Genomic DNA, 17,749 nt, shown 5'->3' with positions numbered 1-17,749 from the left:
GGATCAGCAGATACTTTCCAGTTTGTGGGGTGCACACTGCAGAGACCAGGAGCGCTGGCGGGATGGTGGGAAGTCAAGAAAAAGCTCCTGGAGCAGTATGTAACCACAGAGGAAAGAGGAACCAGCCAAGGCCCGCAAGCTCCCAGCCGGCCCCTCAGAACCTGTCAAGGACCAGCCCAACCGGTGGATGGCTCTGGCTTTGCTGTCTGACCCACCTGGCTGAATGATACTGTTTAACTGTGACAAAAGCAAACGCTGACCTCTGCAGCTCACAGGTAAGGCAGCACCTATCCCACAACCTGATGTACCTCCAATGATACCTAGAAGTGCGCGCACAGCCTGGCTGACCGCCCTTGAATGCTAGGCCTAGGTTACCTGCTTGGGGTAGTTCCCAGGCAGCCTTATTCCAGAGTGTGTGGGCCCTTAAGGACAGAACAGGAATCGCATTTTGAGCCGGGCACCTTACCAACTGGGGGTAAGTCTGGGACTAACTGGCCTCAGTTTCTCCTCCAAGCAATGTGAACCATCCCGGCGCGGACCCGAGTTCTGGTGCGGGGCCCACACGCAATCGTCGGGACTGGCATAAGTTCTCCCTTTGTAAGGCCCCACCCCCGGCCAAGAGCACACAGTAGGCGCTCCGGAAATGCTCTCCGAAAGGAGGAGCGGGCCACTTCCTGCCCGTAAGCGGGCTGAGGGAGCCCAGGTCCCACCGCTTCCCTCCCGAGGCCATGTGGCATTCCTGAGGTGGGTGGGCGCAGGAAGAAGGTGCCCTCCGGGCCCGCCCCCTCCGGCGCGGTGGGCGGGGCGGAGCCCCCCGGGCTGCGGGCCCGCCCCGCGGGGGGTGGGCGTAGTTGGTCGCGCTCGGCGCAAAGTTTGTTTGCTGCCTCCGGGCGGTGGGGGAGGGCGAGGCGCGCGCTGAGGGGAGGAGAGGGGATCTGACGTCAGGCCGCGAGGTGCTTTCCAGCCGCGAGCTGTCAGGCGGGTGTCAGGCCCGGCAGGTACGCGGCGCGCGCCCCCGGCGCCCCCCGCCCCGGCCGGGACGCCCCGCACCCTGCCCGAGGCCGCGTGGGCCCGAAAGCCGCCGGGAAAAGTCAGTGCGGGACGCAGGAGGGGCGGAGATGGGGGTGGGGGCGCGCGGACAACTTGGAAAGTTTCTTTTTCGCTGCCGGGCGGGGGAGGGGGCGTCATCCTGGCGCGTGCGATTGTGGGTGTGTGAGCTTGGGTGTGTTTGTGAGTCCCGACTGCGGAGTGCTGGCGGGAGCCTCGTCAGCCCCCGGGAGGAAGTTCGCTCGGGCCCTTTTGGGGGGCCCAGCTCCCTAGGATCCCACTCTGGGAGCGGGCCGCCAGTGCCCCGGACTGGGGTGAGCGCGCGGGGGGCGGGTTTGTTTGGTTTCAAAAGTGCACGTTGCTAACCGCCGGCAGGGCCCCCCCCGCGGCCGAGCCGGGGAGGGGGCGGCTGAGAGTGACAGCTGGGGGTGGGGGCAGTGGGAAGGGCCGCGAGAGGGGAGGGTGGGGAGCCCGCGCGAGTTCCCCTTTCCTTTGGAACAAAGGAAAGTCTGTCTCCGAGGCATCTGTCACTCCCGGGCGGGCCAAGGCAGCGGGGCGCGTGGGGCCGGCGACCGGGAGAAAGTTTGTGCGCGCCGGGACCTTGGGCAGGCGACGGGGAGCCAAGCCTCACGCCGGGGCGGCGCGCGGTCCCTGGGGCTGGGGGCGAACAACATGGAGTCTGGGCGCAGGACTGGGGGGGCGGTGCGGAGGTGGGAGCCCAGCCCCCTCCTCTCCCCTCCCCCTCCGGGCCGAGTTCGGAGCACAAAGCCGAGCGCGCACGCTCCGCCGGCCCCGCGCCCCGAAGAGGCAGCCAGCTCGGAGCAGCCGGGGAAGGGGGTGGGAACCAAACTTTTCCTGCCCCGGTTCAGACACGTGAGTTTTCTTTTTCCCAGGGCCCTAGCCCCTCCGGGTTTGCAGGCCCACGAAGGAGCTGTTGCGCGCATTTTGACCTGGGGTGGGGGGCCGGGGGTGCGGGCGCCCGGAGCGCCGGCCGACTCCTAGCCGCCCCGGGAGCCATGTGCTCTGCTCTGTCTGGGCCGCGGGGGAGGTTTCGCGCTTTGTGTGAACTGCTGGGAATGTGAGCCCCGGTGCGCGACCCGGGGGAGTGTCGGCCGAGCTGGGGGAGTTGTCAGAAAGTTCCTGCGGGAATGGCTGCAGGTGGCGTCGTGGGAGCATGTAGGAGGGTGCACTGGGTGTTGTGTCGGAGGGGCTCTGAGCTGACCGCTGATGTGATGACGTCCAGAGCTTTTCCGCTTTTGGGACATCGTGGGTGGGCGGGTCGGTTGGAGTTCGTGGGTGGGCGGATGCAGGAGTGGGGCTAGTTGAGTGGGTCACAGTCTTTGGTGCTAGGCTTGGGGTTTGTAAGCTGTGTGCGTGCAATGTGTGTCTGAAAATCATGGGGCTTGTAGGAGTTCAGCAGTGGGCAGTGCCGGTTACCTGATCGCTATCGGAGTTGTCTGTGGGGTGGGCAAGATGTGTAACTGTGAGATAAAGTATGTGGGAAACCTGCAGGACTGTAGGCCGGCCTGGGAAGCAGGACACCGAAATGGAAAGGTTTGTGCAGACTAAGGGGTCATCCCCGGGGCCTACCTCTGGAACCCTGCAGATTGGGTTCTGGCTGGCAGCCAGGGTGGAATTTGTACAGATAACCTTGAGTAAACTTCTCACTGCTTGCCAGGGCTGCATCCCTGAGCCCAGATCCCAGCTGCCCTGGCAGCTAGAAATGTCTGGCCTCAGAAAGCAGACAGCAGTGGTGCTTTCTGAGGAGTGGCACGTCTAAGCAGTGCCTGTCTCACCTCCAGGTGGCCTGGCTGAGGGTAGACCCTTCCCTCGAAAGCCTGGCTTCGCTGGCCCAGAGATCTGGGCTCAGACCCAAGTTGAGGAAACAAAACCTGGGAGATGCCAGAGTCTGTTGGCCCAGCTTGCTGGGGAGCTGTTAAAAGGCTGAGAAGGGAGGAGCCTTGAGATTCTGGCATCAGGCTTGGCCTAGAACTTTTGCTTTTAAAATGTAAATTTCTTTTGCTTGTGTGAACAAGAACTTTAGGGGGGGAATGAGCAGCTGAATTGGGTTATCTAGGGGGAAAAAAAAGTCTTCCTCTGTTTGACAGGTGAAGGAGGGGGAACTTCAAGCCAGGAGAGGAAAGGGTACTTACCCAGGGTCACACAGCCAAATGGGGGTAGGGCAGGGACCAGATAGAGCCTTGCCTGGGACCAGGCTGAGGCCTAAACAAGGAGAGTATCTAAGAAACAACCAGTAGGGATGATTCACTACTCTTGGCACGGTACACAGTAGATGCTTAATAAATATTACATGGTTTGTTGCAGGACCATGTGAATATAGTTTCCAGACACCTCACTGGCCTTGGGAGACCTGGGAGGCAAGATAATGCAGAGATCATAAAGGGATGGGAGAAGCAGGTTACCTGAGCCCAAATCCTACTTGAATAACTCCTGCAGATGGGATTTTTAAAGTAACTTTTTATTGGGATATAACTTGCATACTACACAATTTACTAATTTAAAGTATATAAATCAGTGGTTTTTAGTATTTTTACAACCATGTGCAGCGATCACTACCAGTCAATTTTAGGATATTTTTATCCTCTCAGAAAGAAACTCCATTCACTGTAGCTACCACTCTTTTATCCTCCCCAGCCTTAACTGCCCAATCTCCCTTCTGTCACTATAGAGCCTCCTATCCTGGACATTCCATTGTAAATGGAAACATACCATATGTGGTCTTGTGTAGCTAGCCTCTTTGAGGATTTACTTAGCATGTTTTCAAGGTCCGTCCATGTTATAGAAAATATGAGAACTTCTTTTTTTGGGCAGATAATATTCATTGTATAAGTAAATCACAAATCATTCATCTGTTGATAGCCACTTGGTTGTTTCCACCTTTTGGCTACTGTGAATAAGGTTGCTGTGAACATTTGTGTATGAGGTTTTGTGTGGACCCAGGTTGCATTCTTATTATTTTCTTTGTTTCCTCATCTATAAAACAATATGAATAGTTTCTCCCTCAGAGGGGTTTGTGAGAATTAAATGAAGTAATATAAAATGCTGGGTACAATAGATTTCAATCATAGCCGTAATGATTTCTAGTCTTCCTACTTGAGTTGCCATTCATTTTAGTTTATTTGATACCAGGGATGAACCCAGAGGGGTTTAACCTCTGAGCCTCATCTCCAGCCCTTTTTATTTTTAATTTTGAGACAGGTTCTTACCAAGTTGCCCAGGCTGGCCGAAACTTGCACTCCTCCCACCTCAGCTTCCTGAGTAGTTGGGATTACAGGTGTGCACCACCATGCCCAGATGCCACTCATTTAGTAGTCACCTATCTGGCTCCACGAAATGGTGGCATTTTGGACTCATCCTTCTAGTTTCTCCAGCTAGGGTGTAGCCAGAGACTTTGGAGACTCCTCAGTTTCTGGAATCTCAGGCTGTAGTAGTAGTGAGCAAATTAAGAAACAGGGTAAGTGGCGGTAAGTGCACAGTAATGATATCCCCTATGCCACTTGTCCCAGGCTCACCTAAGATCCAGCCTAGCTCCTAGGCACCATGTCGGACAGTGATCTGGGTGAAGATGAAGGCCTCCTCTCCCTGGCGGGCAAGAGGAAGCGCAGGGGAAACCTACCCAAGGAGTCCGTGAAGATCCTCCGGGACTGGCTGTATTTGCACCGCTACAACGCCTACCCCTCAGAGCAGGAGAAGCTGAGCCTTTCTGGACAGACCAACCTCTCAGTGCTGCAGGTAAGTTTTAGACCTGAGCCAGCCCTGTCACTGATTTACAGTGTGGCTTTGTACCTCAGTTTCTTGGGTCAGGTGAGAACACCCACTCTCCCTGCTTAAAGGGAAGACAGTGAAGTAAGGTCATTGCAGCTAGATTTCAGACTCTGAAAAGTTCTGAAGAGGCAAGCAATTGTTGTTGGTGTCCAGGTGTCATCATTAATAACACTGTTGGGTTGGGGTCTTGGTTGTGGGGCAGCTGGGGTTCTGCAATGCAGTTTTTTTTTTTTTTTTTTTTTTAAAGAGAGAGAGAGGAGAAAGAGAGAGAGAATTTTTTTAATATTTATTTTTAGTTCTCAGCGGACACAACATCTTTGTTGGTATGTGGTGCTGAGGATCGAACCTGGGCCGCACGCATGCCAGGCGAGCGTGCTACCGCTTGAGCCACATCCCCAGCCCTCTGCAATGTAGTTAAGAAATGAGTTGGAAGAAGTCAGAGGTTCCGGGTCCAAAACCCAATTCTACCATAGGACTGTGTGCTTTGTCTTGCTTTATCCATCTGTAAAGTGAGGGAGGGTTAGATTCCTCTACTTGATGGAACTGTTATGAGGAATAGATTCAGAACGGGATGTGAAAGTGCTCTGAAAACTGTACAGGAAGGTAGGCATGGTGGCACACGCCTATAATCCCAGTGGCTGGGAGGCAGAGGCAGGAGGATTGCGAGTTCAAAGCCATCCTCAGCGATTTAGGGAGACCCTAAGCAATTCAGGGAGACCTTGTCTCTAAATAAATATTAAGATGGGCTGGGGATTGGCTCAGTGATTAAGTGCCCCTGGGCTTAATCATCTCCATAAAACAAAACAAAACAAAAACTGCACAGGCACACACTCAAAAGATAGTTGTCAGGAGGCTGGGATGTAGTTCAGTGGAGCACTTGGCCTGGCTTCCATTCTTAGCACTGGGAAAAAAAATTTTTTTTTGGAGTGCAAAGTAACATCTCCTTTAAATTGTTCTGTTGCTGTTATCTAGGTGTCTTTGCTATTTTCTTTTTGGTTGTTAGTGCCCAGGTGTCATCATTAACTGCAAAACAAATGCAAGGGTGCTTCACCACTGAGCTACATCCCGGCCCTTTTGATTTTTGAGACAGGGTCTTGCCAAGTTGCTCAGGTCCTCACTAAGTTGCTGAGGCTTTGGAACTGCCTTGGCCTCCCAAGTTGCTGGGATTACAGGTGTGAGCCACTGCACCCAGCTTTTACTGTTTTCAAGTGCTAAGGCAGGATACCCTAGACCACCATTGTCTGTGTCCAATTTGACTTTCACCTCCCTGGGGGACTTATAGTAGGCCCTAAGCCTGGCAGGTCACCCCCACCCTGCTGGCCCCCACCTCTTCCTTCAGGAACATGCTGGGCCCCTCCCCCAGTTCCCCTGGGCCCTCTGCCCCTGCCCGGTCACTGCAGTTTACTCCCCTCTACAGTGCTGCCTCCTTCCCTTTCACTCCATTCTGATCCTCCTGCTTTCTCCCTGGCTTCCCAGCTCTTATCCCCACCAAGAGGAGTCTCAGTAAGAATCAGCTCATGGGCAGCGGTTAATCCTAGTCTGTCTTCAAGAAGGGATCTAGAGTTACAGATCCTGACTCAGATTCCATCCTCTCCACATGAGGAAGCCTGGACCCTGGCCAAGTCACTGCCATCTCTCTGAGCCTCATTATTTTCTGATCTGGACAAAGGGAGGTGGTTGTAATATTTTTCTAGGGTATAGAGAGGAGGGACTGAGAAGAATTCAAGGCTGACTATGCCGTGGTTAGTATCCAGTGGGTGCTTTTGCTCCTGACTTCATCCTCATTTCTCCCCTAGTGCAGAAAGTCTTGGATGACCCTGGGTGCCTAGTAACACAAAGCGTTTCAGGGTCCTCCTGAGCTCCCCCATTGTACTCAGCTCCATGCCTCAGGGACACCCTAAAGACTATCAAGCGTGGGGTCAGGTAGGAGATAGGCTTGGCCACTGATGTTGCAAAAGTGATCTCTGCTGGGACAAGGGTAGCAGAAACTCGGCCCAGGCAGGGCTGGAGCTTCAAATAGACCCAAAGCTCCCAGAAGAGGTGGCCTTGAACTTACAGAATGTAGAACAGCATAGGCAAAAGGTCTAGAGCCCAAAAGCCAGGATCACCCAGACAGCCTCTTTACCGTCTTCAGCCTTCTCCTTCAGTCCATTCTTTAGAATACTAAAGCACAAATCTGATGTTGCCCTGAACCCACCTACCTGGGGTGGGTCCAGGCTCCTCCTGGCCCTTGGCCCTCAGGCCTCTAGGCTTTCTCCCTTGGCTGGGACTAGCTGGGCACAGCCCTGAGTTTTCCTACCTGGCCCACTCCATTCAAGCCCCTCTTTCTCTTACAGACACTCTGTGGCCCACAGCTGGGGTTTGGGGACACTGCTCTGTATTCCCATACCTGTTCTGTCAAACCACTTGTCACTGTATTGGAATGACTTTTTGTCAGGGACACTTTCTCAAATCTGATACATGTACCAATTCTTTAGGGAAAAAAAAAAAAATTCATGGACCTGTCTCCCCAAGATAGTAATCTGAATCCTTTTTATTTTAAGTATTTATTTTTTAGTTGTAGTTGTCAATACCTTTATTTTATTTATTTATTTTTATGTTGTACTGAGGATTGAACCCAGGGCCTCACATGTGCGCTCTACTGACAGAAAATAATGATAAAGCATTGGAGATTTCAGAATTAAGGAAACAGGCTCCTGAATCATTTCACTTAAGTATGTACAAATATAAAACAAGGTTAAAAAAAAAAAACTTTTGCTTTTTGCTCTATACGCAAGTATAAAACCAAATAATTTTTCAAAGTAGGTAAATATAAAAACAGGGAAATTCCTTCTAACTGTATTAAAGTGGCCATGGTATTTTGCTGACTGTCCTAGTATATAGTGGTACGAAGGCTCTGACTCTGGAGGTGAGTCCTAGTGGCCACTCCTACCCATGACCACAGTGGAAACATGAAGCCAAGACATCCTCGTTGAGAACTAATGGGTCCCTTAGGAGAACAGGTCCACTTGGACAAGTCCAAGGCAAGGATCAGCCATTGGATTCCAGTGGTGGGAGTTTCCAGTGGTGGCCACTGTGCGCCAGTCATGCTAGAGTTAGGAAACAGTGGGCACCATGTGGCACTCCTTGAGGGACGCTATCATGAATCTCAGATCAGCCCAACTATGCACTTGTCTTATCTGCTCCCCCACATTCCTGCTGTATATACTGATCTCCACCCCAAACTGCTGTCCCCCTCAGAAAAAGGGACTCCCAACCCCTGAGGAAGCTGTGTGTTCCCGCAGCAACTGGACTGGGACCTAACATTGAGACACTTGACTGGCTAAGTTTTAGATGGCACCAAATTCTGGAGGTGTGGAGGGAAGAGACCTCCTTTCATTTTTTGTTATAGTCCCAGTGTTTAGCTCAATGCCTGGTATTAAACTGTTAAAATGACAGAAAATAATGATAAAGCATTGGAAATGTCAGAATTAAGGAAACAGGCTCCTGAGTAGGGAAAAATTGGCTTAAATTCCTGGAGGCATCTTTGTGTCCTTGCCCATTTCTTCACTGCCATCCCTTCCCCTTCCCCACTGGGGCTTGAACCCAGGCCTTAAGCATATGCATGTAATGCAAGCACTCTACCACTTAGCTACATCCTATACCCTTTTATGAAAATAACTTTGTTTGGTTTTTGGTACCTGGGATTGAACCCAGGGGCACTTAACCACTGCCCACATCTCTAGCCCTTTTTTGGCATTTTATTTTAAAGACAGGATCTTGCTGAGTTGTTTAGGGCCTCCCTAAGTTGCTGAGGCTGGCTTTTTTTTTCCTGGCTCAGCCTCCCAAGCTGCTGGAATGAACCTTTATTTTACTCATTTATTTATATGTGATGCTGAAAATTGAACCCAGTGCCTCACACAGGTGGGGCAAACCCTCTACCACTGAGCCACAACCCCAGCCCCTATTTTTTTATGTTTTGAGACAGGGTCTCCACAAGTTGCTGAGGCTCGCCTTGAATTTACAATCCTCCTTCAGCAGCCTTCTGAATCCTTGGGATTACAGGCGTGTGCCACTGAGCTCGAACCCTATATATTTACATTTTAAAATTTTATCATTAACATTTTCAAATATCCAGAAAAGTAAGAATATTTCAATGAACTCCAAATACCACAGATTTCAACAGGTATTCACATTTGGCTAAGCTTGTTTTCTTTCCTTGGGGCATCTCTTTTGAAAGTCTCCTTTAAAGGGCCCCCGGGAGCAATCTCATTAGCAAGTCAATGAGTCATTTAACTGACTGCTTTGCCAGGACTTGCCCAGAGCAAGGCAGTTGGGAGAGTAAGACCAAAAAAAAAAAAAAAAAAAAGTCTCTTGTGAAGGATATTCACTGGTCCCGGTGACACCCTCTATTCCTAGTTTAACTTGGACTCCTCTGTGGTTTCTAGTCCTCTATGGTTTCTAGTCTGGGGCTGCCTGGGAGGGTTCTGTGCCACCCACCTTCCCTCCAACATTAACTGGGCTGTACTGAGTCAGGTCCAGTGCTCTGTGCTGGAAACAGAACCAGCACCTCTCTGCCCCCTCCTGAGAGGAGCTTTTCCTGAACCCTCATGGCTCAGGAACCTAGAGTGAGAAAGGAGCCTAGTGCAGAGGTTGTGGTGACTCTGTGGTGGTGGTGGTGGTGGGAGGAAGGGACAGTCAGGCCTCCTGGCAGCCAGTGACTATCTTCAGGTGCTCCCTTTCTCCCTGGCTCTAAAGCTAGCTGCCTTTCAGTCCTCCCACAAACACGCTGTATCCCCACATATCATCTCTGGGTTGTTTTTGGGGGGTGGGGTGGGGGGAGGTACCAGGGATTGAACTCAGGGGCCACATGCTCTAGGCCATATCCCCAACTCTATTTTGTATTATTATTATTATTATTATTATTATTTTTAGTTATACATGGACACAATATCTTTTGTTTACTTATTTTTATGTGATGCTGAGGATCCAACCCAGGGTCTCACACATTCGAGGCGAGCGATCTACCGCCAAGCCACAACCCCAGCCCTATTTTGTATTTTATTTAGAGACAGGGTCTCACTGAGTTGTTAGAGCCTCGCTTTTCGTGAGGCTGGCTTTGAGCTCCTGGTTCTCCTGCCTCAGCATCCTGAGGCGCTCCATCTTTGTTTTTTGAGCTTATGTTTTTGCTTAAAAAAAAGGCTCTGTCCACAAGGACAAGTTACACCAGCCGGGTCATCCCAAGCCCAATCAGCAAACTCTCCTGCTCACTTGTTTAGAAATCCTGACTCCACCCCCACCTGATCTATGAAGCAGATAGGAAATAGCTCTGTAAAAAAAAATTTTTTCAATCACTTTCAAGGTGATTGTAATACAGCCAGCTGCTTTTTAGAACACCTGGGACTGCTGGCTGCTGGGCAGATGGTGCTGCGAGGTGTGGGAAAGGCCTCAGCACGCCTTCACTTCTTCCCTTTGCTCTCTCACAGCTGAGGGGGCAATGGAATGAAAGCTTTCTGCCCACTTCCTCAGACCCGCTTTTCCCATCCTCAGGGCCTGCGCCACCTTCCTGGAGCCCCTCTACTCTTCCAGTGATTTCTTCCCACCTCAGCCACTGATTAAGGAAAAAAAAAAAAAAAAACCTTGACAAGGCAGCAGCTTTTCCATGGAGCCCTTTGATGACAGCCAGGCTCTGAGGGACGCAGCCTGTGTGCTGCGACACAAATCACAGGATTCACTTTGGCTTCCTTCCCATCGCCTCTGGAGGACCTTGATTGAGGGCGAGTCACGTGCTCTTTTCCTGACTTAGGCATGGGTGGGCAGCTGAAGGGGCTAGGAAATCAGCTTCCTCAGCCTCCTGCCTTGCTGGCCGCCCTCAGCTGTGGGATTTCTATAGGACGAGGAGACACGACAGACAGTAGGCTGCCAAGTCTTCTGTGGACCTGGGTGAGCACTCAGGGGAATGGGTACAGGGGCCGTTTTCCTGTTGTTCTCTTCTGTGAATCATAAGCCAAAATGGGAAGTGCAGCTAGGGGCTAGGTGTCCAGACAGCTGCTAGTGGGCACCCCTCCCTGAAACAGCTTCAAGGCTAGACTTGTCCTGACTTTGCCTGGCCCAGGTCACTGTGACCTGACTGATTGCCTGACTGATTGCCTGCATCTAAGGCTGGGGTGGACAGGTGCAGTGCCCTCCTATAACATAGGTAGCCCAGGAAGCTGCCTTGGGAGGGAGGAGAAATGGAAGGAAGATAGCTGAAAGGCGCTGCTCCTGAGCCAGGGGAAAGAAAGGGTCTCCTGCTGATGCCCCTAGGCTGGCTAACAAGGGTGCCTGGCACTCACTGTTGGTCAGATTGCAGCCTTTGTACTGTGATCTTGAGGAATTACTGAACCTCCCTGACCAAGGCCTCTTGTTTCTCTAACAGATTATCACAGACCCATCTGAGGCTGTTGAAGATTAAATAACTAGGTGTTAGATATTCAGAATAGCACCTGATGTTTTGTGTTCAGGTGTTGCTATTAGGATTGTAGTCATAACTGTTTAGCTATACTAGCTCTATACTCAGAGGCTGCGTGACTCTGGGCAAGTTCTTTCATCTCAACAACCCCCAGCCTCCAATAGTGGGGATTGGGCCCAGAGGTGCTCTACTGCTGAGCCATGTCCCCAGACTTTTTGTTTTTGGTGGTACTGAGGATTGAACCCAGGGCCTTACAAATGCTGGACAAATGCTCTACCACTGAGCTGTGCTTCCAGTCCCACCAAACCTTATTTGTTTTTTTTGTTTTGAGACAAGGTCTCACTAAATTGCTGAGGCTGAGCTCAAACTTGGTATCCTCCTACCTCAGCCTCCCAAGTAGCTGGGATCATAGGCTGAATAACTGAGCCTTACAAGTTCTTCCATCCTTTTTTTTTTTTTTTTTTTAAATTTTTAGTTGTAGATGGACCAAATACCTTTATTTTATTTATGTGGTGCTGAGGCCTGGAACCTAGTGTCTCACACATGCTAGGCAAGTGCTCTGCCACTGAGTCACAACCCCAGCCCCTCTTTCATCTTTTTGAGCTTCTGATTCCCTCTATAATACTTTGGGGACACTGCCCACTATCTCCCAGGCTTGTATGCAGATTAAACGTAATGCAAATGAGATGGCTGATGATATCAAAGGTGTGTAATAAGTTTTCTTCCTTCTTTCTGCCTCCTCAGCAATTCAGCCCAATCTCTTCTTTGGGGGTTCCCTGTACTTCAACTCAGGATTCAGTTCTGCCAGCACTGGTTAGTGTCTGCTACTGATGCCTGCTCAGTTTCACTAGGAAGACCACAGAAGTGAAGTGGGATGAATGAACTTCAGGGTTGAGGTCCTTTCAAGCTGGAATGGATGTGGAAAGAGGGGCCGTAGAAGTTCCTGACTCTGCCCTCACAGGGGCACAGTGCTATCTTTGGGTCACCTGTGGGATGGGTACTGCTGCAACCAGCTAGGTAGAGAGCTATGGCAGGCAACAGTTCCTCTCACAGGTGGCTATTCCTTTGGACAGAGGCAGAGTCAAGGGGAAAATGGGACCCAAGGGCTTACCCCAAATAATGGGCCAAGAAAGAAGCTTGATGATACAAATGTACAAAACCCATAGTGTTCTGGGCTAGTGGGATCAGCCCTGTTGGTTTAGAGTCATCACCTACCATACACCCCCACCTCTGCGCGCGTGTGTGTGTGTATGTGTGTGTGTGTGTGGTGTATGTGCGTGAGAGGGAAAAAACTGGGGATTGAACCCTGGGGCACTGCACCACTGAGTTACATCCCCAGCCCTTTTTATTATTTTCAGACAGGGTCTATCCCAGTTGCTCAGGTTGGCCTTGAACTTTTAGTCTTCCTGTCTCAGCCTCTGGAGTTGCAGGGATTATACGTGTGCACCACCATGCCCATCAGGGGACTGTTTTAATATCTAGGCTCTGGAATCTGGACTGATCTGTAGGAAGTAGGAAGACAAAAATGGCAGTTTTCTACAATAGAAATGAGAGCCATTGCATTTTAGAAAGGGACTGACAACCAGTGAGAAGACTAGACTGGAAACTGTGAAGCTGGTTCTCAAAAGAGCTTAGAGGCTGGGTGCACTGCTACACCTGTGTTCCCAGTAACTCAGGAGATTGAGGCAGGAGGAGTGCAAGTTCAAGGCAGTCTGGGCAATGTAGTGATCTGATTTCTCAGAATCAAATCGAATCAAATACAGAGTTGGGATTGTAGCTCAGTGGCAGAGTACTTGCCTAGATTGTATAAGTTCCTGGAAATCCATCCCTAGTCCTGTGTGTATATGACACATGAATCTACAGGCATCTTGAGTTTTGTAGCATATCACAGTGTGCAGTGGAGAATTTCATGCCTCATAATCCTGATGTTGCTCAAAAACAGTAATTTTTCTTCTGACCCTTCCTTGGTAATTTGTGGCTCTTTTCTCCAGCCTACACCAACACTCTTCAGATTTAGGAGTGGATCACTCTTCACATCATCCCCTCTCTCCTTCACTCACCTACACTCATCCAGCGTAGGTCCTGCCACTTCCAGTTTCCTAAATAGATCGAACATTTTTCCTTTTCTTGCCTCATGCCTTAATGTAACCTGAACTACCAGCCCATCTCCCTGCTTCCACAAAGCAAATCACTCCTTATAGCTTTGTTGCTGATCAAGAAAAGGATCCTAAAAAAAAAAAAAAAAGGAAAGAAAAATGGATCCTTGCAGGACACTGTGGCACACACCTGTAACCCCAACAGCTCAGGAGGCTGAAACGAGGATCGAAAGTTCAGAGCCAGTCTCAGCAACTTAGTGAAACCCTGTCTCTAAATAAAGAAATACAGAAATGTTAATGGGGATATGGCTCATTAGGTAAGCGCCCCAGAGTTCAATCCCTAGTATCCAAAAAAAAAAGAGAGAGAAAGAAATGGATCCTCAGCCCAGCAAAGTGGGCCTGCTTTCAGAGTTTCTTACAGGTACTCTACTGCTACCTGCCACTCCTCCCTGCCCGTTCCCTCCTCATCAATTGTTTATAACTTTAGATCTCAGTTGAAGAGCTGCTTCCTCAAGGAATACTTCCCCAAATCCACAAAGGCCAGACTGGATCTCCCTGTCATTGTCTTCACCAGCACTGTTTATGTTTGTGTGATTTCTCATATACCCTCCTTCTTCTGTGACCCACTGTGAGGGCTGGGACCTTGTTTATGTTTGATGTTGTTTCTGGGGGTTAGAACTTCATAGTAGTTTTGGATGGAGTGAACTGATCAGTCTCTTATACTCATTCCAGATATGTAACTGGTTCATCAACGCCCGGCGGCGGCTTCTCCCAGACATGCTTCGGAAGGATGGCAAAGACCCTAATCAGTTCACCATTTCCCGCCGTGGCGGTAAGGCCGCAGAAGTGGCCCTGCCCCGTGGTAACAGCCCCTCAGTGCTGGCAGTGTCGGTACCTGCCCCTGCCAATGTGCTCTCTTTGTCTGTGTGCTCCATGCCGCTCCACACAGGCCAGGGGGAAAAGCCAGCAGCCTCCTTCCCACCAGGGGAGCTGGAGTCCCCCAAGTCCCTAGTGACCCCTGGTAGTACACTTGCCCTGCTGACCAGGGCTGAGGCTGGGAGCCCCACAGGTGGACTTTTCAACACACCACCGCCCACACCCCCAGAGCAGGACAAGGAGGACTTCAGCAGCTTCCAGCTGCTGGTGGAGGTGGCGCTGCAGAGGGCTGCCGAGATGGAGCTTCAGAAGCAGCAGGACCCAGCACCCCCATTGCTGCATACTCCAATCCCTTTAGTTTCTGAGAACCCCAAGTAGGCATCTGCTACAGGGGTGCTCAAGGCTCAAGCCAGGTGTTCTGGGTTCCTGGTTCGCTTCCCTTCCATACAGAGGGTTTTCTATGGATCACTGCCAAGCATCGGTATCATCTCCTCTGTCCAGAAGTCTTCAGCAGAAAGATGCCAGCTGGTGTCACTGCGTTGTGACAGGGACCTCTCTGCTGACTGCCTTGTCTCCAGTTGTCCTCAGTGATGAGACCAAGAGATTGGAGATAGGCATGGTGCTGCTGCTGCTCTCCAGAGAATTCCTGGGACCCTTTGTTCCAGCCTGCTTTCCTTGGCTAGGCTCAGGAAACCTGCCAAGTTCAGACCTATGCTGGGTCCATGCTGCTCCTGAGCTGTGCCTCTGTCAAACCAGGTGTGGACATTCCATGTTCATAAGTGTGGGCAAAAGAAGAGGGATCCAGCACATTTAACAGCACCGACTCCAGTTGAATGTTTAGATTTTTGCTAAACTGTTTATTTTTCCTCTTTTGCTGTGGTTTGCATTAGTTGCAGTAGTTAGCCCAGGAGTGGGGAATGAGAGTGCAAGATGGCAGATGGAGTCTAATCCTCCACTGTGAATGATCCACCACTGCTACTGGGGGTTATTGTACAAGGGAGGAGTATCTTTATTTGGGGGACCAGCTAAATCTCTGCAAAATGAGAAATTCCAAATGGTTGTTTTATTGTTCCTTTGGTTTACCAAAAAGGTGTTTGGGGCAGAAAAAGAAATTTGGCATTGGCTCTTTTGCATCAGGCACAGAAGGGCGTAGCCACAGCCAAGAGAGAGTACAGCAGAACCTGACTCAACCTAGACATAGAGCAGAGAAAGGTGATAAAACCAGAGATTTGTTTTTACTGTTTTGGGGTGGGGGTGGGGGAGTAAGCTAGACTGAAGCAATGGGCTTTTTTTTTTCCCCTTCTTCCCCTTGTTAATACTCCCCCCCCACCCCCCGCCCACCTTTTTTTTTTTTTTTTTTTCCCCCTTGAAGGCTTTGCCCTGCAGCCTGAGTTTTAAAATTTCTTTGGAAACTTGGGACTGGAATGTTAGAAGCTCCCAGCATCTCCATTTGGGGAGCAGTGAGCCATCTGCTGGTCAGGAAGTCCTTCTAGCTACTAGAACAGGCAGCTTTTCCCACAAAGGAGGTAGAAGCTATTCCTGGAAGAAGCAGGGAATTTCCTGCAGTGGGGCTGGAAATGGGCCAGAAACGTAGTTTTTGTGTCTTTGCTTCACCTTTCTTTAATTGGAGTTGCAAAGGCCCTGCCTGAGTTTCCCAGTGAAACATCACAATTGGTCTTCACCCCACCGCCCTTTATTTTGCTGTTTCATTGCTGATAGTGTTCAACAGCAGTATACCCCATCTTTATATATCTTAAGAAACACTAATCCTAGACTTTTATTAGCCAAAATATTTTTGTTCTGAATAACATTGTTACTGGGCCAAAAGTTAGGCCAGGAGCCCTGGCTTGTTGTAGTTTCCTGAAATTGCCAGGTTGGGCATGAGGGGAAGGGGTTCCTGGGTGTTGACTGACTTGGCCACAGCAAGGGCATATACTTTGTCCTTTTTCGGAAGATCCCTGACACCCTCAGGGAGGTTCCCCTACCTCTCCTGAATGACTTGGCCCATCCCTTGGAGTGGGCATGGGAATAGGTTACTTACAGAAAGGGAGTTTTGCCCTCTGTAGATGGGCAGGTTTCCTAGGCTCTCTGTTCTGCCTCCCTCCGGCCTCTTTGCTGCAGGGAACTGGGTATCTTCACCCTCATCAGACCCAGTTGGGGAAGGTCAACACGGCAGCTTCCAAGTTAGCTGAAGCTCTGAAGCTACTGTGCTTCCATCTCTCCTACCCCAGTGGTGTCTGTGAGCCCAGATCTAATGTAACTGTTGGAGGACTCCTACAGTAGGTGACTCAGTGTATTGGGTTGGAGTGGGGTTTTCCTTTCCTGCAGTGCACTGAACTGTGAGGGTAAGGGGGGCCATGCTGCTGAATTCTGTCTAGCATTCCCTTCTTGTATAAAATGGGGCCTCTGGGGATAGGGCAGCCTCTGCTTGGGTTTGGTTGTAAGTAAACCTGGAGGATAAAGCACAGTTGTCCCATTGAATTATTTGAGCAAAAAACTACTGTAAATAACTTTGTTTTTGTCTTTTGTCAAATAAAGTTGTTCTGTTTTTGTTTATTTTTAAAATGTAATAGTTCTTGATTGATCCTTTATGGCTCTGGGGACCAAGTACTGTTTTTACTCTGCCTTACCTCCTTCACTCTCCCTTTTAGCCATCTGTGTGAGTTTTGTACATCCTGCGCCCCTATTTCTTTTCCCCAGTCCTAGTCTATAACCCATTCATCACAAGATACAGGGAACATATGTATCCCACGCTGGACCAGTCCTCCTGAGATCAGCAGTTAAGCTTTGGGCTTGCTATGTGATCAGGGTATGAACTTGGGGAAATGGCAACTTTGTCCTTTCCCTCTCGGAAAAGAACATGAAGCCAACACAAAGAGAAGTAGATATGAGACCAGTGCTCCAGTCATGTCTGAAGCCAGTACTACCCCACTTCCCTATTGTATAAGCTAGTAATTCCCCTGTTGGTTTTTCTCTATGAATGCATTTCCACCACATGGAAATAACAATACACTAATGTCAACCCAAAGTACAGAAACCAGGGTCTGTGATGGTAGTTTTATTGTGAGTGGGTCTTTGTGATGTTCATTATGTCTTAAAATTTTTGTGCACACAGAGAAAATGAATGCCCCTCTAGGTAAAGGAACTGGGTGGGGCTAGACACTGTGGTATACATCTGTAATCCTCCCTACTCAGAAGACTCACAAACCAGCCTGGGCAATTAAGTAAGACCCTTGTCTCAAAATTTAAAAAAGGCTGGGAATGTAGCTCAGTGGTAAAGGGTCCCAACGTTCAATCCCTAGTACCCACCTGCAAAAGCTGTTATACAACCAAAGTGGCTTCTTGACTTCTCCCCAGTATACTTGGATAGAGGATGTTTAATCTCCGATTGGTACTCAGTTTACCCAGATTCAGGAGCACTTCCTTTGCCCATTCATCCAAGGTCCTGATTTTTTACTCCTAAACTGAACACTTAGCTCTGAAACTTAGAAGAATAGGTTAGTGCTAGAAGGAC

The 17,749-nt window shown here is 49.9% G+C and overlaps 2 protein-coding genes across 8 annotated transcripts in view; one reads left to right on the top strand and one right to left on the bottom strand.

Moving 5' to 3' along the window:
* The window catches only part of MTCL2 (microtubule crosslinking factor 2), a 351,820-nt gene that overhangs the window by 138,021 nt on the left and 196,050 nt on the right, over positions 1-17,749 (bottom strand). The gene's annotated exons all lie outside the window — the stretch shown is intronic.
* On the top strand, positions 441-17,138 carry TGIF2 (TGFB induced factor homeobox 2). Of its 7 annotated transcripts, XM_081292522.1 has the most exons (4): positions 973-998; positions 4,267-4,342; positions 4,575-4,800; positions 14,092-17,123. In XM_081292522.1, exons 3-4 carry the CDS (start codon positions 4,609-4,611, stop codon positions 14,611-14,613), a joined length of 714 nt encoding a protein of 237 aa, XP_081148648.1. In that variant the 5' UTR covers positions 973-998; positions 4,267-4,342; positions 4,575-4,608; the 3' UTR covers positions 14,614-17,123. The 7 variants fall into 7 exon arrangements, with proteins under 7 accessions (XP_081148650.1, XP_081148645.1, XP_081148646.1 ...); XM_081292524.1 differs by lacking the exons at positions 973-998; positions 4,267-4,342 and adding an exon at positions 441-744; XM_081292519.1 differs by lacking the exon at positions 4,267-4,342 and having other exon boundaries at positions 874-1,090; positions 14,092-17,122.

Source organism: Spermophilus citellus (assembly GCF_964194105.1).
Source record: "Spermophilus citellus genome assembly, chromosome: 4".
NCBI lineage: Eukaryota > Metazoa > Chordata > Mammalia > Rodentia > Sciuridae > Spermophilus > Spermophilus citellus.
Note: the sequence above shows the minus strand (reverse complement) of the source record. Positions and strands in the feature narration are given on the sequence as shown.

Bases quoted from the DNA above. Each gene is read 5' to 3' on its own strand.
- TGIF2 (XM_081292524.1), top strand. From the start codon at position 4,609: ATGTCGGACAGTGATCTGGGTGAAGATGAAGGCCTCCTCTCCCTGGCG. The intron at 4,801-14,091 runs GTAAGTTTTAGA...TACTCATTCCAG, and splicing joins CCAACCTCTCAGTGCTGCAG to ATATGTAACTGGTTCATCAA.